Below are 25,223 nucleotides of genomic sequence, written 5' to 3' on the forward strand. Positions count from 1 at the left end.
GAAATTCCAGATCAGGAGTGCCAAACTCGATTTGATAAAGTTTGTATTTGGCCTCAGGGGGCCGGGATGAGCATGGACAGGGTGGGCATGGCCAGCTCGATGTCATTCATGCCGGGGGCGCCTGTGGCGGCCCAAGTACTTTGCCAGCAAAAATGGGCTCCTGAGCTCCATTTTGGCTGCAATGGCCTCTCGCAAACCCCTGCTAGTGAAAACGGAGCTCGGGAGGCTGCCCGTGGCACTCCCAAGCTCCGTTTTTTCTGGCAGAGGTACTATGGACAGGTCTTTTGCTGTTTCCAGGGTGGCCCTGCGGGCCAGATCTAAGCACCTCATGGGCTGGATCTGGCCCCCGGGCCTTGAGTTTGACATCATTGTTCTAGATGGTTAACACATTTCATTAATTGTGTGATTTGGTTACTATCATTATTAGCCATCAGCCATAAACTGGGCTGCTTTAATGAAAACAAAGAAGTGTTGTGCTCATATAAGCTGTGAAACACTTATGCTGAATTATTTTCAAATTGCATGAATCCCTATCAAGCAGGGTAGGAGGGTAGGCAGGTTAAGACGTAGTACACTGCTAACATTATTATCATTTCTGAATTTAACTGAATTTAGAGTCCTGTTTAAGCTTCTTATCAGGAGTCTACAACCTCAGCCTGCAGCCTGCATGCAGTTTCCTATAATCCAGAATCTGTCTAAATATTGCTCACATTTTTCTGTTTTTAATAGGACAGAAGTTATTAAACACATGGACAGTATACTGCATTATGTTAACTACATGTTAATTCAATTAAATCAAATGTAATTTTTGCCTATTTTTAGGAAATTTAGGAGACTACACTTTTCTGTGTTGTACATAATAGAATGTATAGTCTGTTTGAGGTGCCCCATATGATCCGGACCCATGAACTTTTAAGGTATGGAAACTGGTTTTGCTGGATGTCCGTGCAAATAGATATGAGGGGTGAATACATGAATACCAATGTAAATACAGAGGCTTCTGCATGCACAGGAACTCCTACATAGAAGATTAATAGGGTTCAACTAAGGCCTCATATTTGCCCTTGATTTTCCTGGAGAAGTTCTTTCTATCTGGTTACTAAGTTGATACCAAGTGGATGGCATACAATTGGTCTATTCTTCAATATAATAGAGAAAGCTGGATTTCATTTGAACTGTAATGTTGAGCTTTGTGTGACGGATGTAAGGAATTTGAGCTAGCATGGCTAAAGATCAAGTGTTGAGAGTTGGTCTTAACACTTTGAGAAATACAGGTTGCTGTACTCACTTGCAGTAACAGGTATAACTAAGCACATTTTTAAAAAATATACCTGATATCATGATCATCTTGGTTCTTGATGCATGTCATTTAATTGTTTCTTTATTTGTCAAATATATATGGCTGCCTGAGTCACAAACAAGTGACTCTGGGTGGCATAAAGCAGGACAAAAAAAAATATTGTTATACAGACCAATTGCTATTATGGCTGGTCACATAGCCAGCCAGATGTTTAGAATAGATTTGGCATTTTTATTTCAGTAAATCAGTAAAATCAGTAAACATGGTCCTTGATACTTCAGTCCTTCCATTGGCTTGGTATTGGCAGAGGTGGTTGTTTAATATTTTTTCCCCTCAAGTTCTTTCTCATCTCTTCTGCTGGCTTTAGATACTGCAACATTCACTATTCACATTTTTTGTCTTTACTATCAACAGTTATTAAATCTGGTGTTTCATGTGTCAGATGCTTGACTTTTTGAATTATAAAGTCTCCGAGCACAATAGCTTCTTCATTGTCTGTTACTTTGTACATTTTGTGATCCCTCCAGTTCTTGCTTGTAGCCAAATGGAATTTCTTGCAGATACTCCATTGTTGCTACTTTGTCATGCCATTATTTATTGTCAGTCTGTGTCAGTGGTGGGTTCCGGATCCCGTTGCAACTGGTACGCTTCAACGGGGCCCGCCGTCCACGCACACAGCACACGCACATGTGTATTTACCACCCTGACACTCCAGCTGCTCGGTGGAGCATCGTGCATAGGCTCCGTACGCGTGTGTGAAAGCCCCGATCTGCTCAAATACAGGTGAGGGTGAGTGGGCGCTCCGGAGCACCCTACCGGAACGGTACCTGGTGCTCCCAGCAGGCACTGGTATAACAGGGGCATACCAGTTGCATCTCACCACTGGTCTGTGTGAACTTCTTGCAGTAACTTATTAGATGGACCCCTGTTTCTTTGTAGACCGGCATTTGCTGTTTCTTGCTGTCTTCTCCATTCCGGTTTTATGTAATTTTGTTCTTTAGGCTTGGTCTTGTGTAGCCAGAATTAGTCCCACTGTCTCTTTCTTCAACTTTCCTGTTCTTAGTCATTGCTAGGCCTTATTGTTATCTGCTTTGCCTGTAAAGTTTGTGTGTGTGTGTGTGCGCGTGTACTGTCCATGTAATACTTTTCTATTTTTCATTTGGTCTTTCTTATAGGCCAGTTTGGTTTCTTTAGTATTCAGTAAGCATTCATGGTGTATTCACTTAAGTGCATCTTCTTCACTGTCCTTCATATATTCTTCCAATTCCCCTTTTTTTCTTGAGCTGCCTGGTGTATTTGCATCATTCCACATACAATGGGATGGCAAGTCATTAAGAAATCTTTGTCTTCTATTCTGCTATCTCCAAGTACTGCAGTGTCTTTCTTATTGACAATTATTGAGTCTGGAGTCATATTATTAACTTTAAAAACTTTAAAAACTATATAAACCCAAGGCTAAAATAAAACAAATATTATTATTAGGTGATGAGTATATATTAATAATAATGGAGCTGCCTCAATATTTCACCTGATGGCACAACCAGGTTTTAAGGGACTTCTGGAAAGTCAATAGGGGTGAAGCTTCATTATAATGATGCTCCATAAAGTGGCATGTATAAATGAATATAATAAATAATAAACAAACATTAACAATTATTAACTAGTAAATACTACTACTACTACTACTACTACTACTACTACTACTAATAATAATAATAATAATAATAATAATAATAATAATAATAATTGAAATGCCCAATGGCCAACTAATTAAATGCAATGAAAATGAAGCCTACAAATACTTAGGCATTTTGCAGTTGGATAACATCAAACATGGAGAAGTAAAAACTATTGTCAGGAGAGAGTACACCAACAGAGTTAGGAAAATTTTGAAATCTAAATTAAATGGTGGAAATACAATCAAGGCCATAAATACCTGGGCAATACCAGTTATAAGATACACAGCTGGTATAGTTAACTGGACACAAACTGATTTGGACATTTTGGACCGAAAAACCAGGAAACTAATGACAATGCACTACAGTTTACATCCACGTGGTGACACTGATAGACTATACCTGCCCCGAAAATCAGGTGGCAGAGGATTATTACAAGTGAAGCAAATAGTTGAAGAAGAAAAACATGCACTGGCTGATTATTTAAAAGAAAGTCAAGAACATCTATTAATCGAAGTAAAGAACAAAAATCTATTGAAGGCCCAACAGACAAAACAAGAATACAAAAAAGATGTGATAAAATTAAGAATGGAGAGTTGGCAGAACAAAGCATTGCATGGCCAATTTCTGGAAAAAATAAAAGATAAAGTAGACAGTGAAAAAACTTGGTTATGGTTAACAGCAGGTACATTAAAGAAGGAAACAGAGTCACTAATCCTGGCTGCGCAAGAACAAGCTATCCGAACAAATGCCATTAAGGCCAAAATCGAAAAATCCTCTGATGATGCCAAATGCAGACTCTGCAAAGAAGTTGATGAAACTGTTGACCACATACTCAGCTGCTGTAAAAAAATCGCGCAGACTGACTATAAAATGTGGCACAATTCAGTGGCACAAATGATCCACTGGAATTTGTGCAAAAATTATAATATTAAAACAGCAGCAAACTGGTGGGAACATAAGCCTGAAAAAGTCGTCGAGAGTCAGATGGTCAAGATCTTGTGGGATTTTCGCATACAAACGGATAAAATACTGGCGCATAATACACCAGATATCACACTGGTTGAGAAAAATAAGGTTACAATCATAGACATCGCAATACCAGGTGATAGCAGGGTCGCCGAGAAGGAATATGAAAAAATCGCGAAATACCAGGACTTAAAAATCGAAATCCAACGATTATGGCACAAACCAGCAGTGGTAATTCCAGTGGTAATCGGCACACTGGGTGCTATTCCAAAAGCACTGGAATTACATTTAAAACAGTTAAAAATTGACAAAATCACCATCAGTCAAATGCAAAAGGCTGCACTGCTTGGATCTGCACACATATTACGAAAATACGTTACGACATCCAAGGCCCCTGGGTGGGGCCCGACTAGTAATTAATGCCAAATCCGGCGAAACAACTGGCCGCTGTGATACACTTCTGTTGATGCAATAATAATAATAATAATAATAATAATAATAATAATAATAATAATGATGATGATGTAATTATTAATAAATAAATAATCTGGTTAGGACTTGCCAGATATAGTCCCATAGTTAACAAGTCCCATAACATGCTTTTCCTGTTGGTTCTGATGTGACGGGCAAATGTAATTGGAGAGCGTCAGTCCCTCAGATAATCAAGTCCCATGCTATGTGGGGTTTCAAAAGTCAAAGCCAGCAACTTGAACTGGATAAATGCAGATTGTGGAGCAGAGATGTAATGTATCGTTCTGTAAACATACATTGCATTCTTACATTGTTGCAGTTTGCAACAACTGAAGCCTTCAGATGCATTTCAAGGGAAATTCCATGTAGTGCACATTACAAAGGTCTAAGTGGGACGTTACTAGGGTTTGAGTGGCCATTAGTACAGCCCTTCAATTTAAGAATGGGTGCAACCAGCAGGTAATACAAAATTGTGCAAAGGCCCTCTACCCACAATTGTCCCTCTTCTTCAACAGGAGTAGAGAGTTTAGGAGACTCCCAAGGTTGTGCATGGGGTCTATTTTGGGGCGCTACAATCCCATCTAGCACCAAATATGGCATAGTCCTAGAACCAGGTGTTCCAAATACCCAAAGCCACTCAGTATTGCTAGAGTTAATTTATATTGTAGGTTAGGTACTAAAGCTCCAATCCTTTTTATAATAATTTATCAAAACAGGGCTTCCTTATTGAGTCAGCCTGAATAAAGTTATACATTTAAAGTAGCATTCCTAAGCTATCTATCTGGACAATTTGGATATACAGATAATCCTTGTTTAGCTATTATCTCATTTAGCAACCATTCACAATTATAATAGAGATGAAAAAGTAATTTTATTACCAATCCTGACATTTGCAATCCTCATAGATCTGTGAAGCAAAGGAAACCTGACGTAAGATCATAAGCATAGTTGCAGTGTTACTTAGCAATTGTTTCACTTAACAACTGAGTTGTAATTGTTCAACAAGAACTGCCTGTAATCACTGTCTGACTAATAATCCCTGTAACACAAGGAACAATGATAGGAGTTGTTCAAAATGGGTAGTCTTCAATTTATTATGCCACCCAGCCATATTCCAAGAGATGGGTTTTATGTAACCTCCATAGCCTTACTAGTGAATCAGTTGGTGATATTCAAAGTGTTATGTTCTTGCCTAGGTATAAGAAGACATACTGATGTTATATTGATATTGTCATCAGAATGGAAATCATTACTAGGCAGCAACTTTGGGATAAAATCGATTAATTTGCTATCTCTGGATCTGGCTGGATTTGCAAGCTGAAGATCAGAATTCTCTCTTGGTATAGCAACTTTCTTTTTTCCTCTCTTCTGATCTAGACCCTCATATATTGTACAAAGCAGATTGTCATTATCCCAAACTCAACAAGTTAGAATCAATTTGGGCTGTTTCAGGCTAGAAGGACATGTTGGCTTGCTGAGGTATAGGTTGTTTTCTTCTTTGATTTCAGAATTCAGAAAGTTTATAATGATTTTCTGTGGAGCTGCTGTTATATGAGCAGTCCAAAGATGTCAGATCAATTTAAGGTTTGGTGCTGTTTACTTTAAAGGTGTGTTTATTTAAATTCATCAAATTGTCTCAGTATTTCTTCTTGTTTCATGCTTGATAAGGCTTCAAAACAGTTAATTAACCTTGTTTCTAGAGTTTCACTAGATTGCCAGTTTTTTCTTGTAAAATCTCAATATGATTATTTGAGCATTGTCTTGTCAAGGATGCTAGAAGTAGCTGGATGCTATTTTAAAAAAAGAATCATGGCTGCCTATAGTATGAGGCTGGGCAGTTTGAGGCATTAAATCAAAGAGTGCAGTTCTTTTTCCATCTTGGAAAACACTCAATGATATATTTGAAAAGTGGAAAGAAAGGATATAATTTTGAACAGCGTGCAGGGGACAGTGGATTGTTAAAAGACAACAGAATTAGATTATGTCTTCTCATGTTAGGGAGCCATTTGACAGCACTTAGATTAATAATATGACATAGGCATCAAAGATGTTAGCTAAGTGATAGAATGATAGCTCTTCTGGTAGACCAACATCCAATATTATTTCTGTTAAGTTAATCCTTAAATTATGTTTGGAGTAGGTATATGATAGTACTTTTTGATGGAAAGCAAGGCTGTAAGCTCTGCCTGTATTTGGTTGTCATTTCTAACCTTAATTTATTCTCCAGAGCAAATTTATTTTATATGGTTATCCATAAACAGATTGAAGGTAGTGTTAATATTTTGAATTACTGTAAGCTACTGCTAGCTTATCTGCATACTTTTGTACAAAAGTTTCAAAGGAGTCCATATTTGTATTTGTAGAGGTAAACATAGTCTCTGAAATTGAAATTACCGTTTTTGCGGTTGATAGACATTGTCTAGCAAAGTTGATAGACATTGTCCAGCAAAGCCTGTCGTGAATTTCTTTACTGATTGCTTGACTTGCTTTCCCCCCTTCAGAGATACATTAATGGCAAGGAAACTAAAATGCAGTCAGAAAGTTTGATTCCTCATGCAAAGTATAGAAGAGTTCTAATAGTTGTTGTTTTCCCATTTCTGTTTCCAAATCCCAGTTGACTATAGCTTTGGGAGGTAGGAATGGAATGGAGAAGATTTATATTGTTATTATTTTTACTTAGTTTTCTTGTCATGATGTAGTCACCCATTTTTGGCTACTTTGTTGGTTTAAACACAGTCAGTGAGCCTTGTTGTGTTTCTTGTTCTTCCTCATTGCTTTGTTGTCACTGTACCATATCAGAAGCCTTTACAATGTTTTAGGGTGGTGCTGAGATTTAGAATATCTCTTGCATAGAATTATTAAATAAAAGTAGATAACAAAATATGTATCTAAGCTATTTATAAAAATGGATAAAACAAATAAAATATAAGAAGCTCAAATAGGGAAGCTGCTGCTCTGTTGCCATTGATTCTATGCAGCTTTACTAGTACATATGTTCTATTACATTTAATGAGATATACTCATGTCTAAGATTATATTTTAAGGAATATACAATATAGGCTAAGATGCTTGTAAGTGCAGATAATTCTCAATTTGCAACAGTTCATATAGTGACTATTTAAAGTTACAATGAGACTGAAAAATACGACTTATGACCATTTTTCACAATTACGACCTTTGCAGCATCCCCATGTTCAGGTGAGCAAAATTCATATGCTTGGCAACTGGCTCATTTATGACTTTTGCTGTGTCCCAAGGTCATGTGATCACCTTTTGAGACTTTGTGACAAGCAAAGTCAATTGGGAAGCCAGATTCACTTAACAACCAGGTTACTGATTTATCAAATGCAGTGACTCACTTAACAACTGTGGCAAGAAAGGTCATAAAATGGGGCAAAACTCACTTAACAACAGAAATTTTGGGTTCATTTGTGGTTGTAAATTGAGGATTATTTCTATAAAGGTAAAGGTTCCCCTCACACATATGTGCTGGTTTTTCCCGATTCTAGGGCTTATCTCTGTTACAAAGCTGAAGAGCCAGCGCTGTCTAAAGACATTTCTGTGGTCATGTGGCCAGCATGACTAAATTCCAAAGGCGCATGGAACACTGTTACCTTCCCACCAAAGTGGTCCCTATTTTTCTACCTGCATTTTTACATGCTTTCGAACTGCTAGGTTGGCAGAAGCTGGGACAAGTAACGGGAACTCACTTTGTTACGCAGCGCTAGGGATTCGAACCGCTGAACTGCCAAACTTTCTGATCGACAAGCTCAGCGTCTTAGCCTCAAGCCACCATGTCTATAGCACTTTAATAATTTCATTCCACATACTACTAAAGTTATCTTTAATTAAGATTGGCAAAATGTAGCCACTTCCAGGGTTCCATCATCATTGTGTTATAAATGTTAGTATGATTATGTGCCTTTTACTAGGTGGAGTCTCACACCAAACACAATGATTGCCTCTACAGAAGACCAAATACAAACCAAATTATAGTAGGAATGATGTGTGGATCCAACCATCTTTGCAGCAGTCTTAAGGGCATCAGAGTATGTCTGTGCTTATCCCAAGAAACATAATCTAAATGGCCGTCTCATTGGAAGGCAGCAGAAAGTGGGAAAGAAATTCAAAGACAGGAGTGCTGAATGATGCAGTGAAACTCAGCTTCATTTCATGATAACAGAGAATTGTGTTCTGTGTTCAAAAGAACAGGAATCTGACCTTTCCGTCAAACTAGCTGACATTTATTCTAAAATTTGGTTGACTTTTGAATTGTCCTGGATGTTGGCAATTTGCTTGCAACATTATCTGTTCTGCTTTTTTATTAGATAAATAAGAATGTATCCCATTTCCTGAAGAATAAGTGCTGCTGTAATTCATCCTTTCTGACTTTGTCAGCTCATTGCCTAAAGTTCTTTTTCTTCCTAACCTACTGGCATAATGAAAGGTATTTTGTTCACCTGCAGGTCCTCAAATCTTCAGAGAACAGAATGCATGAATGAGTGTCAATTTCCAGTGCTGAGTTATCAGAAAAATTGAATAGAATAGTGTTTTTGTCAATTATATAAATGCACCCAAATATACAGTGCATATGTATTCTTGGGATATATTTCAGTGCTCGGTACAAATGATTAATTTTCTTCTTAGATGCTTTTTAAAAAATAAAAAACCCCATATCTTTTATTTTGGTATGGTTTTTCTAAAACACCAGTTACCAAGTTTTAGTAATATATTTGTTAAGATTCTTGGCCTTGGTGTGGCAAGTTTTAGAATTAAGCTATGTTAAGTTAAAATAATTATATAGTGCCTGTGTGTGTGTGTGTGTTTGTGTGTGTGTATTTTCACGGGTGTAGGTATGCTGGTCTTGTATTCGGGTCTTTACCCATGTAAGATTGAGATTCTCTTGGCAACGTTTCGGCGAGGTGTCACTCGCCATCTTCAGGCTGGGTTTTGGGCTTAAAGCATGGTCAGAGCTGCCGTCCTTCTATAAAAAGACCATACACACACACACACACACACACACACACACAGAGAGAGAGAGAGAGAGAGAGAGAGAGAGAGAGTGAGTTTTATAACAATTTAAAGATGTGAGTTAGAAAAATCTTTAACTTGTCTTCACTACATTCTGTTCTGATAAGGTGATGGAAGACAAATACCTACAGTTAATTCATAATCTCAAAATAAACCTGTGATTCATCTGTGATAGGAATATGATAGAATATAATAATATGTTCATACATTTTGGCATCCCCCAAATAGCATTGCCTGAGAAATTTATATTCATGATTCCAAATGTTGCTCCAAGCACTTATTTGATTTTTTAAAATATTTTTGCAGAGTTGGAAGGGACCTTGGAGGTCTTCTAGTCCAAACCCCTGCCTAGGCAGGAAACCCTATACCATTTAAGACAAATGACTATCCAACATCTTCTTAAAGACTTCCAGTGTTGGGGCATTCACAACTTCTGGAGGCAATCTGTTCCACTGATTAATTGTTCTAACTGTCAGGAAATTTCTCCTCAGTTCTAAGTTGCTTCTCTCTTTAATTAGTTTCCACCCATTGCTTCTTGTTCTACCCTCAGGTGCTTTGGAGAATAGTTTGACTCCCTCTTTGTGGCAACCCCTGAGATATTGGAACACTGCTATCATGTCACCCCTAGTCCTTCTTTTCATTAAACTAGACATATCCAGTTCCTGCAACCGTTCTTCATATGTTTTAGTCTCCAGTCTCCTAATCATCTTTGTTGCTCCTCTCAGCACTCTTTCTAGAGTCTCCACATCTTTTTTACATTGTGGCAACCAAAATTGAATGCAGTATTCCAAGTGTGGCCTTACCAAAGCATTATAAAGTGGTATTAACACATCATGTGATCTTGATTCTATCCCTCTGTTTATGCAGCCTAGAACTGTGTTGGCTTTTTTGGCAGCTGCTGCACACTGCTGGCTCATATTTAAATGGTTGTCCACTAGGATTCCAAGATCCTTCTCACAGTTACTACTATTGAGCAAAGTACCACTTATACTTTACCTGTGCATTTTGTTTTTCTTGCCTAAATGTAGAACCTTAGTTTCTTCACCATTGAATTTCATTTTGTTAGATAGTGCCCAATGTTCAAGTTTGTCAAGATCCTTCTGTATCTTAAGCCTATCTTCTGGAGTGTTGGCTATTCCTGCCATCTTGGTGTCATCTGCAAATTTGATGAGTTCTCCATTCATCCTCTCATCCAAATCATTGATGAAGATGTTGAAGAGTACTGGGCCTAAAACAGAGCCTTGGGGTACTCCACTGCATATCTTCCTACATGTAGATGCAGTTTTCCATTGAGGACTACACGTTGGGTGCGGTTGGTCAGCCAGTTACGAATCCATCGTGATGCTGTCTAACCCATATTTTTCTACTTTGTCTAGTAATAGGTTATTGTCTACTTTATCAAATGCCTTGCTGAAGTCCTAGTAACAACGGCATTCCTCTGGTCCACTAATTTTGTCACTTTGTCAAAGAATGCAATAAGATTAGTCTGGTATTATCTGTTTTTGACAAACCCATGTTGGCTTTTGGTTATTAGTTTGTTTACTTCTAGGTAAACAAATTTTTTGTAACACCAATTGCATGAAGATAATGCTTTTAGAAGGGCATTTTTATAATATACTGAGGAAATAAAGTTTGGAAATAGAATTCAGTGTCTCTATTGAAGCATTTCTCCCATGATATTAAAATGCTAATAGTTTATTGTTTATTTTTTTCTTTACAGAAGAGAACTGTAAATACTAGCAAAAGTGAATCACCCAAAAGCCAGACCAGTGGAGTTTCTTCAGTTAATAAGGTAATTTACTTGTTTGTAGACCTATTAATCTTCCCGAAAGTAAAATATATCCTTATCATTTTAAATGCTTATGATGATGCCAGGGTAACAGATCATTGCTTTTGCAAAGAGGTAGAGAACCTCTGAGCTCATGAAAATTAAGAAAAGTGCAAAATCATGTATTGAAATCTCTAAATTAAACTAGTTAGTAGGATTAATATTGACAGATTCTAAATGCAAGGCTTTAATATTGATGTTTGGCAAGAATTTGTGATTTGTAAATGAGGCTTTGTGCTGGGCACATTTTTCTGTCAGTGTTTTGGCTCATCTCAAATATATGTCTAAATATTTTAATGTTGTAATCCTCCTGTCTTTTTCCACAAGTTATTTTGGAGTACTTCTTAAAATTGAAACGATGTTGGTCTAATTTTAGTGTAAATATTCTAAAGTTTAATGTTCTGCTTTTCTGCTTTTTGAAACCAATGTATAGCATATTAAGAACTGTACTTAAGTAGATGTAACTCAGATAGTATAATATAATAATTTGGTGTTTACTTATTTTATATCAATTGCTCTATAGAAAGCAAGAAAGATGGGTGCTTGGATATATCGTATTTGATCTTTTCTGCCTGGACATGCTTTCATTTTTGATAGAATGGCAGCAAATACTGTAAATTCAATGAATACATAATACTTATTTTTACTTTAACCAGACATGCTTGGGAACTTTTGTGTTCTGAGACTTAGATATAATTAGTTCCAAAATTGCATGCTACCAAACCATGATTTCTCAGAGCCAAAGCTGAACTCTTGAGTTTGCTCTTGTGTTACAGAGATCTTATGCTTTCAATTGCCGTTATTCAGTTTAATGTGCTAGTGAAGTCCTAAATAGTGGTTAATACTAGTTATATTTAAACAATGGTTGAACATTCAGGTTATGAAGCTGGTTCAGTTTTGTAGAGAATTGGTAACAGGCTATTGTTTGTTGTTTTACTTTACTGCTAAGAAGGTAAAAAGTTGCTTGTAGAAATTCTGGCTCAGATGCCAAAATAATTTGGCTGGTTCTGATAGTGCTATGAAGCTTAAAGGTCTGCAGAGAGAAGATTAACATTTGCTGCTTGGCCTCAGCATTTTGAGATAGTTTACAAACAAATCATAATTCATATTGACCATAGATTCTGCATGGATAGTATGTCAAGCTGTTGTAAAGAAAGGAAAAAAATCTAATTTCTTCTAGTAACTCATCTAAATTAAATTCAACTGCCAGCTGAATTTATACGTTTAATCCTTCTTGCTGAATAACTATAGAGTAGCTAGACTCACATGGCATACCAAACCAAAATAACAACCAAAAATACCACTTTATCTATCTATCTATCTATCTATCTATCTATCTATCTATCTATCTATCTATCTATCTATCATCTATCTATCTATCTATCTATCTATCTATCTATCTGTCATCTATCTATCTATCTATCTATCTATCTATCTATCTATCTATCTATCTATCTATCTATTATAAAGTTTATAGAGTTCCTCATCTCGCAGAACATTATTCTTTGTGTTTTGGCTTAATGCAATGTGTGAAGTTAGAGTCGTTTTTCATAATCTGAACAATAATTTAGTTTTACATCCAAAAATCATCAGTGATTGAAGTTAGCATTGTCCAAGCCTACGAATTTGTTGGGCCAAAAGAGTGATACAAAAAACATGTTGTTTACTTATTGCTTAACATATATTTAGTTTTATTGTGTTTCTAAAATGAAATGATGTGTGCTCTGGATTAAATTCAAATGTCTGATCAAATTCAAAATAGCCAGATGTTTTTGTTTAAATATCTATAATCTATATCTATAGTTGTATATATCTATAGTTGTATATATCTATACAATTATATCTGTAATATTTGTTTTAAAGGGCACTTAATAATGGTGTATTCTATCTACTCTATTAAGAACCTCTTACTTTAAATATGAAGCAAGGAAGAATGATAGTGGAAAAAACTGCAAGATTTTTGAGTGTTTTGCTTCTTCCAATAAATAAAAATTACTGAGTACTGTTTTGTGCATTTATAATTGCTATTGGGGTAGAGTGAGGGGGGACAGAATTGAGGTGTGTATAGACAGTGCTTCTCTTGCTGTTAAAAAAAATTGGAAATTATTTATTAATACTCCCACTTCTATGGCTCCTGGTACATTTGGTAATTCTACTATGTCTGAAAATTACAGTGGCTTCTATAAATCCTACAGGCTAAGCAATACCAGTATCTAGGGATAACTGCAGTCTTTTTGCACTAAAATTACTGATGTGAGTAAGCGTATTTGACTTAGGAAATGTTTTCTATTTGACTGCATTAATTGTTGGGTTTATTTTTGTCCTGACTCAGTGGCTGCTGTCAACTACGCAGCTTCTTAGCATATTCATAAGGGAGGTGGAGCAGAACGGCTGTGGGCAGAGGGAGTTTGGAAACAGTTCGTTTGACTTCGCTGTACTATTCTGAAATGCCACAGTCTATGTTAAAACTGTAGTCATAGGCAGGCCTGATAAGCACTGTAAGAAAAACAAAATTGTGCTAAGGATCTGAGCAGGCTACATCAAAAGCTTGGAATAGAATTGATGAGCTGTATAGTGTGAGTACTCTTTTCCTGGAATGTCTGTGTGATTGTCAATTTTCTGGGCTAGTTCTACCATACTTCCTCCTTTCTTCTCTGAGACTGCACTTTTCTATATTATAGAAAAAATGATCCTTCAATTTGTAGGTTTGAGACTCACTTAGTAAATGAGTGCTTTTCCAAGACTTGTAACAGATTGTTAAACTATTGGTTGGGTCTCTCGTTTACACTCACAGAGTAAAACCTTTTCAAGTGCTGCTTGACAGTTTTTTCCTGAGCCTCCCCAGGAAGGATATCATGAAAACAATGGCTTGAAAGCTCTTTAAAGCAGAACAAGAGTTCTACAGATCTAAATATTATTACTAATAAATTTATAAGACTTCCACAGAATTGACTTTAAAATTCATTTCTGGTTCTCAATATTTAGACGGCATTTTTCAGGGTGTGGTCATCTCAGTGGCAGGATATGTTTGTTGAAACATGCCTAAGTAACTATTGCCCTTACAACCCATAGGTAGCATTTATTGCAATGCTATTTGCTGTTGTTCCTTAACAAAACAAGTTGTTGCTAAGCTATGTCATATTCCCCCTTAATTTAATAAATGTTTGTTATTTCATGTTTTAGGAAATAATTTTGTTTGATTATGGGGTTTGGAGTTAGTTGACCTGAATTCGAATTTTGTCCTGAGAAGACTTATGAGGAAATCAATCTATTAAATGGCATATAGTACTACTTAGTACTACTTAGATACACATTAAGCTATGATAAGGGTTTTATTGCTATATTTTATTGCTATATTGAATTGAAAATTGTAACTTTGGGAATTTGAGCCCAGGTGAATGGTCTTTATTGAAATAAAATCTTTTAAAGTTTTTGTTCTTTGTAACATACATTTTTGCTAAACAGGAAAATGCTTTAAAAATAATTTTTAAGGAGGAGTTGTTTTGTTTATCAATTGCAGGCAATTTTATACAATTATTCCAATGGAAATTCTGTAGAAATGAATTTTGAAAGCAAAATTTCAACAGAGGCAGATACGTGCCTTTCTTCTGATTAAGAATTTAAATTATTTTATTCTAAAATGTTATATTTAAGCATAGGGAACTTATAGTCCTTGAGTTGTTCCTGAACCACAGTTCTGTATAACTCTAGATAGGTACCATGGCCAATGGTGAGAGCTTGCTACATTAAGAGAATACTAACTTTAATCAAGGCCCAGTTTGAATGCCAGAATAACGTCCTGAACAACTCCATGATGCACAACTTGGGTTTTCAGTGGGACCCCCCTTTCAAGATTCAGAAACCATAATGTGACTCTGGAACTCAAGATGTTATGTTCTTTACTCATTGATGTTTTTTTCCCCTTTCAGTTTAATTAGGTACAATTTAGGAATATTTTTATTTTTTATTTTTTTTAAACAAAGTTTTATTGGTTTTTTAATATTTTACAAAGGGAAAAGGTATGGGAAAGATTACAAATTTTGGCAGCCGCGAAATGCGGTAGGTGCACCCCCCTCCAAACTCATAGTGTACATTTGCATAGAATTCAAATATTACATAATAGCATATAGTCAGTGTGGTAAATTCAATTGGTAATTTCGGTCAGTTTATATCACATGGATTTTCTTATTTGTGTGATCTGAGCTTTCTTGATGTCGCCCCATCTCCCCCAGTTGGCAGTGCTCCGGCCCCTCCCGTGTCTTGTACATCTACTGAAGTGTCTTCTGTTTTTTCTAGGAGTAGTTTATTTTTTTCCATAAAGGCCTGCGCCTCTATGGGTGTATTAATTCTAACTCTTGTCTCCTCCCAGAATATTAGCATACCTTCAGGCAGTAACCATCGAAACCACACCCCCTTCTGGTATAGTTTATTCGCCAATTGCGAATAAGATTTTCTTTTCTCCCTCACTTTCTTGGGGATCTGTTTCAGAATGGTTATCTCCTTATCTTTGTATGTCAAGGCTTGCCCCCTTTGTGCATTCAGGATTTCATCTCTTGTGCTTTTCCTAAGAAATTTAATGTGTACCTCCCTGGGGACATTGCGTGTTCTAGCATACGCTGAGTTCACTCTATAGGCCAGGTCTATTTCCCACCCCATCTGTTGTTTTTCCTTCTGAATATACTCAGCCAAAATGGTTGTCATGATGTCCCTTATGTTTTCATCATCTGTCTCCATCATGTTCTGAAATCTAAGATAAAAAGACATTCTCTCAAACTCTATTTTCATTTGTTGGGTGTCAAGTTCTTTGTTTCCCCTCTGCACACCCTCTATCCCCCCCCTTCATCTCAGCCGCCCCATCTTCCAAAAGATCCAGTCTCTGTGAGTTCTTATTAATTTTATCCTGGTTCTCTTTAATTTCTTCTTTCATCTCCTTCAATTGTCTCTTTATTTCCTCTTGTCCCTGTAGAAATTGTTGAAGCATTTGATGAAGCTCCAGGTCTGTAGATTTAGGTTGCTTGAAGGCTGTTAACGTTGATTGTGTGCTAGGACTGGAGGTTGCAGATGTTGGGGCAGAGGCAGCAAAGCCTGACTTTCCAGGAGGTGGTCTTTTAGATGCCATTGTTTATAAAATAAAGAGTCCAGTCAGTATAAAGAAGAATCAGTCAGAGAGATAGAGCAGCCAAGAGAGTCCAGGAGACAGAGTCCAGGCACAGGGGAGTTTTCTAATCACCCTGGCAAAAGAGCAGTCGTTTTTCACTCCAGGGGGTTCAGAAGCAAACAGTCCACAAGAGAATTATCCAGGTAGCACGGAGACAAAGACCAGAAGCCTGAAGCTAAAAAGTGGAGTCAAGTTTCACATTTCATGAAGACAACGGAAGTGTGCCATCTTGCCCTGCCAGCTTCGGGTATTGAGGCAACAAATAAAGTTTTCAAAATTCAAAGTTCCCAGGGCTTCCAGATCTCATTGTCTTAAACCTTAAAAGTTTAAATCTGAAAATCCATTTAATAGGGGTGTGACATCTTTGGTTTGGCTCTCCCCCTCCTCCTTCCCTTGGGGCTGAGTGCTCACTTGTTTCCAGCCGCTTGTCCAAGGGGGGGGAATCCCCCTCCCCTCCAGCTGCACCTCTCCAAATCAAGCCAAAAGTTCAAGTTTGCACAGCTGACAGATTTTAAAGTTGGTAATAGGAATGAAGGGAGTCTACACCTCACCGCTCCGCCGCCGCATCCTTCAGCTTTCTTTTTTCACTACGAACAGCCTGTCAGCGAAGACGCGCCCACGCGCTCTCCGATCTGCTCCCCGGTGAATTTAGGAATATTTTTATGATTGTGCAAAATTCTTTTCCTGACTGTGCCAGTGGTAACTTGAGTTTTGTTCTAGGTAAGTTTAAACCAAAGGCTTCTTTAATCAGCATTATTTTCCCAGATCCTATGGAAATCGATAATTCAGTAACATTGCTTCTCTAATTATTTTAATCATGAACTAATAAAAAGAATTGTGTCCAGTTAGATTGAAGTTGTAATTTTATGTAAATGCAACAATGAAATCTGTTTGAACACCACACAGTTATGTTGCAAGAATGATGCACCATTAAATTGTTCCATTGACTCATTGGAATCAGACTATCACTCTCCCTGTACAGTAGTTGGACTAGGTCTCTTAATTATTTTGAAACCGTAGCTCTGATCTGAATGTTTAGTATAGGTCAATCGTTTGGGCACCAGGGACCAGTTTTGTAGAGAGAGGTTTTTCTGGGGACCCGAGGGGGTCCAGTTTCACGTGCTGCCTGCATCCCTCAGATGGGGCTTCACTTGGTTTGTGCAGCCCAGTTTCTGGCATGCTACAGACTAGTGTCAGTCCATGAGCCAGGGGTTAGGGACCTCTGCTATAGGTGACGCAGTTTTTACTGTTCTGCCTTTTTCTTTGTAGACTTTCTCTTGAGGTTTATGGAACTCTACAATGGTGTGGGAAAAGGAACTGTATATCCAATCTTTTTATTAGGCTTTTTTTTGAATCTCATATTTTCCAGGTTTCTTGAGACTACACGTTTCAGAATTCCTAGCAAGGGTGGATTGTAATCCCAGCGTGTCTGGATACATATGTAGGATACTGTATATTCTTAAAATATGGATTAAGACATCAGTAAGAGATCTTATATTATAGAGAAGTCAACTGGGTGTGCTAGTAGAAAAACAAATGAGATACTTAGTTGATATGTAGGACATGAGCTGGAGAAAGGTAGAAAATAGATTCCTGTGATTTCAAATGTACTTGTACTGAATATATTCCATGCAAGGAAGATTAATTGGTAAATTTTAAAAATGCAGAATATTACATTTCTTTTTTCTCTTGGCACTGCTGGTTTGATGTGGCATAGTGAATACAGCTTGCAACTCTGTGACACTGCAGGAAAGAGCAACTTTTTTAAAAAAAAGATACAAGTCTACCTGCTTATGACAAAATGAATGGTAGAATTGAAAATGAGACTTTGTAAACTCTGGAAACATTTTTTTTAAGTTGGGGGGGGGAGAATTTATGTAATTTATATTTACTCCTCACCATAAATCACTGTGATTACCATATTTTTCGCCCTATAAGACGCTCCGGAATATAAGACGCACCCAATTTTAAAAGAGGAAAATCTAGAAAAAAAAGATTCTGAACCAAATACTGTAGTAAAATATTTTATATCAACTGTATAAAGTTAACAGCAGTTTAAGAACAATTTTATGTCAACCATGTAACATATTAAGAACTATATTTATCTCTTTGCCCGGATCTGTCATGCAGCAAAGAGATACAGTAGCTGGGCTCAATAGCAGCAATAGCAATAAGCAGATCTGGAGAGATTTGGGGTTGGGGGTGGAGAACGCTAGATGGGACACAATCAAACTTGATTCAAAGGCTTTGGCTCCTGAGATCGGTGCGCTGCCATCCAAAATGCTATTACTACGATCTCTGCCGCCTGGAACCGCCCGAGAAGCGGCAGGTAAAGCGGGCGCTGCAGCGATCGTGGTACCAGCATTTTGGATGGCAGCGCACCGATCTCAGGAGCCAAAGCCTTGAGGCACCTTTCGTTTGCAAGAGGAGGGCAGCTTAAAGCAGCGCCCCAGCAATGTGAGGAGCCGCTGCCACCGCCACCACCGCCTAAGCCCTCTCGGGAGCCCAGCCGAGTGGGAGCTCTGAAAGCGAAACCTCTCTCCTTTCCAGCCATCACAATCTCTGCAGCCCCCTCTTTGCCTGCCCCATTTTCAGATGACCCAGTGGCTACATTCGGCTTACAAGACGCACTCAGATTTTTACCCTTTTTTTTGGAGTAAAAAAGTGCGTCTTATAAGGCGAAAAATACGGTATATCATACAAGGAGTTGCCAAATCTCCTCTGGTAGTAATTTTAATACTTTTCTCAGAAATAATTGAAAAACTTCCTGTATTCTTGCTGCCATCAGTGTAAGTTCAAAGGTATTCCTGAATTTTCTTTATGGAAACTGAAATTCTTTGCTTTCCCCAGGTTCTACTCTTAAGATATCCTTTGCATGTGAATGTAAGCCACACATTCTATTTCCATGCTAAGATTTAAAATGCCGAAGGAATTTTTTTTCCTATTTTATTAGCTTGAATCAAAGAAATAGTATATTTCTGAGGTTAATTGTTTAGATTGACATTTCCTGAAGCAAATAAAGGATGTTTCACTTTGAGCAAAAATGGAAAAGTGAAATTTCAACCCACAATTCTCAGTCAGCTTTAGGAGGGGCAATTTTAGGAGTGGTTTCAGTTCATGAGGAAAGGATTGGTTTGGATTGTGTTGTCTTACATGCAGGGGGGGTGTGCATTCTTCTGAGCACAGTCAGTCATTTCCTTTGTCGTTAAGGTTTCTTTAGGGCAGATTCTTAAAAGGCTATCCAACCACTTTGGGAGTTCAGTTTCCTTAAGTATCTCAGAAGGGACGCATACAGGGGTGAAATCCACTTACCTCTGCTACTGGTTGGTAGCAATGTGAGCGTGTGCGCATTCGTGTGCACCACCTCTGTGCATGCGCTGGATCTTCCGCGCATGCACAGAGCGTGCCTGCAAAGGTAAGCGAACAGTGAGGGGGAAAATCTGCTGTGCCACGCGATTTAGATTAGCTAGAAAGCAGGATTTCCTACTATAAATCACATGTCACAGCTGATCATCGAAAAAAAAAAACAGTTCTCATGAACCAGTAGCATCTTTTTTTATTACCAATTCGGGCGAACGAGTAGCATTTTTACTACCGGTTCAGGCAAACTAATCCGAACCGGTAGCATTTCACCCCTGGATACATATAGAACTATGTAAAATGTTCCAAAGTCACAAATATTTTAATTTCAGGAGAAAACACCTTACATTTTAAAATTTTTGTTCTAAACATAGAACAAAACTGTTAAAATACTTGTTAAGAATTTCAATTTTAACCAGTTGGAACATACTTGTGTTTTGTTGGAACGTAATGTGTTTTGATGAACAATCCAAGGACTGGCCTCAGTGTAAAACTTTTTTTTTTCTTTCACAAATCCTGATAGTGATATATACAGAAGCTGACAAGGTTTGGGGAGAGGCATTTTTATTTGTTTATTTTGAGGTGAGGTTTTTTTTTGTACAATGCAGGGAGTGTACGTAGCGCTCCTGCCTCCTATTTTTTCCACAACAAAAGTCCTATGGTATGGGAATGAGAGAACTGAGAGAATGACTGGCCCAAGTCATGCAGCTGGCTTTCATTGCTTCAGGGAGTGCTGGAACTCTCATAGCCTCCTGATTTCTAGTGAATCCAATAGCTTGCCTATGAGTTAATGCAAAAATGGGTAGATTGTGTTAGTATGTAGTTTTTAACTTACTGGGCACTCCTGTTTTTCATAAACTAGTATACATGAAATGCCTCTCTCTTTTCAGTGCAGTCAGGAAGCTTTTTTTCTTGTTATATCTGGGTGTGCCTTCCTCAAAACATGCCAAAGTCTCTCCAAATTCTATTTAGCTATGAATCATTCAGCTATTGTTGGTTACCAGGCAATACTTTCATATTTGCTTTTTAGTTTCAGTATGTCATCCTCAAGGGTCAGAGCTATGCTTTCTTCTGCTTGTGAAATTTATGGCTGACAATAATTTTTAAAAAAGAGTATAGTCAAAGTGGACACTAATTTTGCAAGATGATTTGTTTCACTTTGAAATTTTATGTAGCTGGACTTCAGTCATATTACTTTTTCATTGTTTTGGTATTCTGTAAAGCTGGAATATCAAGATCTGCTAACTTGCATAGTGAGATTCCCGGGCCCATCACCTTAGAAACAGCGATTTACAGAACATGCAGAAGCCCCAAATATTAATACTGTAAAATATTTTGCTAATCCTTTTTGTAATCTTGCTGTCGTAAAGTCAATCTTTTAATAGATTTATTTTTGAATTATATTTTAAAAACCTGGATCTTCTTTTATGAAGAATTGCCTATTTGGTGGGAAGCAAAAAAATAATTCTTCTAGATTGGAAAGACGATTTGATCCCAGATTTACAGTCTTGAAATGTTTTTGTGAATGGAGCTCTCCATCGATGTAGTGAAAATATGTTACAGCTAACATTATTTCATGTGGCTGGTATATAATAATATGTTTAAAGATTAGGCAGTATGATTTCTTGTACATAATGGTTATAATGCCATCTTGCATTCATAAAAACGATAGCCAGCTTCTTAGACTACTCATTTATACTCATTTCTTCATCTCCACCAGAGTAAATATTGGGGGAAGTATAATGTCTGTGATGAAAAGCCCTCCAACTCTCAAAGAGGAAAAAAAACTTTGTTCTTTTAAAATCAGTGTTTAAATTTCTTTCGTTTTTATTGTATAAAAAAATCTATTCAATAAAAATTATTTAGAAATAAAATCAGATGGTTTATACTATCTCCCAAGTTGTCTTGATAAACAATTGGAAATATCAGAAACCATGTCAGGTCCAGGAGAAAGAAGTCGTTGTCTTCTAGGTCAGAATTCAGAAATAGAGGACATTCTGCCCCAGATCCTTATTTCTATGATGTAGATATTTTAGGGAGAAACTACATTAAATTTTAATTTATTTGGTTTGAATGTGCCTAAGTCCAATATTCTTTATATTTGTGTAGAAACTCAGTGATGTATGCACTGTAATCTTTATGTATTTATCAGGTTGTTCATCATGATACTTCCTTTCTTCTAAATGTCTTGAGATTATTATTATTTTCCTGACAAAACCTTTGAGATCTGTAAATTTAGGGGATTTGTGGCAATGTTTTTTGTTGTGCGATTTCAATACACCAGCCGCTCTGGCAGCTGTAGTGATTCATGTAGTATTGCATGATTACAATTTTAAAATTAGAAAATAATTCTTCTTCTTAAAATTTGATCATGTGATTGGTAGGGAAGAAGATACTTCTATTCACATAACTCCAGCTTGCAGTTATTTCATTTTGACCTTTCTACTTGTTGGAATCATAGTGTTGAGTTGATTGGGAGAGTGACAGAGGCTTCATGAGTTCATAGGAATTAATTCAACAAACCTTCCTGTCCTTTCTTTTCCTCTCTGTATTAACAAAATAAAACAAATTGCTAGTTTTTCAGACATATAAAGCAATTCATAATGTTATTAACACTAAATAAGCAGCTAAAGAACACCAGATAAAGTAGGACATAAAGTGAGATTTGGATATTAAGAGTGAACTTACTGGGTCAGGCTGGACAGCCTCTTGGGGCCCCTTTACTTCTACATTAAAAGGCCACATAGGCAGAGTTTCAGGCCAAAATAAAGCTTATCTTGATCTCGCAGTGCTATCTCTTGATTTTCTGCAACAAATAGTTAAAGCAAGCCTTCCACTCCCATCTCTTTCCCACCCATCTTTGTCGTGAGTATAGTGAAGAAACAATAAATCATTAAACATTTTTAGTGATTTATGTGCTTCTGTTCAAACATTTTCAAAGTTAACTCTTCCGCTCAATAAAGCTTACAATGTGAACTTAAATGCATCCATTGCTGATTTTAGATTCCCTTCCTACTTAAATAACAGGATGAATTATTATATGGCTGGGTGTCTCCCTTGCACTGACAGAATACAGCCTTCCTCTCTTCAGCCTCTCTTGTAATGTTCGTTATTTATCCAGTTTTGAGACTGCTCAACTCCAAAATTGACTCTGGGCAGTTTCAGAAAATTAAAAACAGAAAAAACGTGTGTGTGCGTGTGTACACACACACACACACACACATACATACCTAAAAATATCCTGAAGGAACAATTAAACAAAATCTTCACATTACCACAGAGGATCCCAACAAAGGAGCCCATCGCAGAAGGCCAGAGCCATGTTTTGAGGAGTTCTGTTGAAGTGGATAAGGTGGGAGTGTAGTGAATCTCAAGGAAGGGTGCTATTAGAGAGGGGAGGCGCAGCAATAGGGAAAGGCTTTTTTCTGGGTCCTGCTAGACTACATTTCTTAATCAATAGGACCCGAAGCACGCAACTGTGTCATATTGTAAAGTATAGGTAGAAACCATGGAAGATAGCTAGTCATATGACATACAGGGCAGAAGTGGGTTGCTGCCGGTTCGGTCCAGATCGGGCGAACTGGGAGTGGTAGTGGCGGGAGGCTCCGCTCACCCGCCCAGACACATCTGCGCATGCGCAGAAGCGTCGTGCAATAGCACAAGCACACACGCACACACGAGTGAACCCTTAGTAAAATAAATTGCAACCCACCACTGATACAGGGCTTTATAGAAATAAAACCACCATGAACTATTATATACTGAGAAGTTTTCTGCTAACCAATGAAGCTGACGAAGCAAATATTACATGGAAATAGGAAGCACTAGCCATCAGTGCTTGTGCTATTGCATTCTGGACCAGGTATAGTTTCTGAGTGATCTTTAATCATCATAATCCTCCAATTGCAAGGCGATCAAATCATGAATGACCACAGCTGCCATCCGCTGCTCCAGTAAGAGCTGAGAGTTCCAGGAAAACTCCCCGATTATGCACTAGTCTAGAATGGTGGGGTGCTATTGCATTTAAAGCCAAGGATGGAAAGTTCCCAGAACTAGAAGATCCAAAAATCCACAGCCCCTCAATACTATTATGATTAAGAGAATTAATATCAATGTAGTGAATGATGTTGTAAATTCTGATGGTTATTGCCCAAGATATTTGTACCCAGACAACATACTGTTTAAGAAAAGATGGAATGTTCATATTTTTTTTAAAAAAACTTTTTATATAAAAATACTATTATGATTGAATGTGAATCTGTTACTCCTCATGCAGACCCTGACAGCATTACTTGGTTAGCCAGGTGTCAAGATTTATTTATATAATTTGTATGGCTGTTCTCTCAACAATAGACTTTAGGTGATGAACAATATTAAAGTAAAAACAATTGCAGTAGTACAAAAATTTAAATACACAGCAACTGAGAAAATAAATCTATAATCACTAATACAGACAAAAAAAACGAGTCCTTGCATATATTTGTAGCAACTGGCCCAGAGGCAGAGACACACTTTTAGTGTGTCCTTATAAGAGGTCAGCAGACTATTGAAGATCATTCATGCACTAAGGATTCTTGGTTCTAAACTAATGAAGGATCTGTTCCAATAGCTAAATGTAGGTATTAAGCAGTGGGTAAGAGTATTGGGCCCTCTGACACTGCCCTCCCCAAAGCAGGGGTTTTCGACTCAACCTCTCCTCCTCACCATTCTGATTGGAATTGGCCAACAGAAAGGAGAACTGCTACAATGCTGTAATATTCATTGTTACTCCCTTCAGCCAGTCCAGAAGAATCCAGGGTTGATGGTTTCAGAGACATTAGTGGTGGTCAGGATGTCTGCATCACCCATATCTTAGTTTTGCCACAGGTCACCAATAAGCACCACCAAGGCTATCTTAGTTCTATATTCTAGCCTGAATTCTGATTGAAAAGTGCCCAGATAATCCATTTCCTTTAGAGCATGGATCCCCCAACCGGAGTGTGGTCTATTAACAACCGGGCTGCATGAGTGATGGGCCGTCATGCGTGCACAGCCCAAATCATGCGAGCAGCAGGCACCAGTGCATGGAGCCTCACGTGTGCAAGTGGCGGACGCTGGTGCATGCAGATAGATTCATGAATCTATGAAACAACTATGCCTGCACACATGTACTTGCCTGCCCCTTGCACAAAACTATCCCCCTCCCTGCCATGCCAGACCCCAGCCCAGAAGGGTTGGGTAACACTGCTCTAGAGTCATATTTAATATGTAGTTAGCATGACTTGCTTTAAAAAAGTTTAGGTGTTCAGTGTTTACCTTGTCCTTCCAAATAATGATTAGGTGTACACATAACATTAAGTGGTTAAATAAGTGGTTTGGTGCAGTGCATGATTTCAACTGCCATTTGGTATAGGCTTATTTAATGGAATAATAATTAAATCTATCTGGGAT

The 25,223-nt window shown here is 37.6% G+C and overlaps 1 protein-coding gene across 8 annotated transcripts in view; it reads left to right on the forward strand.

Annotated features, from left to right (window-relative positions):
* CAST (calpastatin) overlaps positions 1 to 25,223 on the forward strand; it is an 84,833-nt gene that overhangs the window by 16,578 nt on the left and 43,032 nt on the right. For 6 of the 8 annotated variants that reach the window (XM_081942887.1, XM_081942888.1, XM_081942891.1 and 3 more), the window contains exon 3: positions 11,168 to 11,239. In XM_081942887.1, coding sequence (XP_081799013.1) covers positions 11,168 to 11,239 — 72 coding nt within the window. Of the gene's footprint in view, positions 1 to 11,167; positions 11,240 to 13,709; positions 13,852 to 25,223 lie in introns of those variants that run through there. The other 2 variants (XM_081942893.1, XM_081942894.1) reach the window with 2 other exon arrangements.

The sequence above is a fragment of the Natrix helvetica genome (genome assembly GCF_964273705.1).
Source record: "Natrix helvetica genome assembly, chromosome: 2".
Classification (NCBI taxonomy): Eukaryota; Metazoa; Chordata; class Lepidosauria; order Squamata; family Natricidae; genus Natrix; species Natrix helvetica.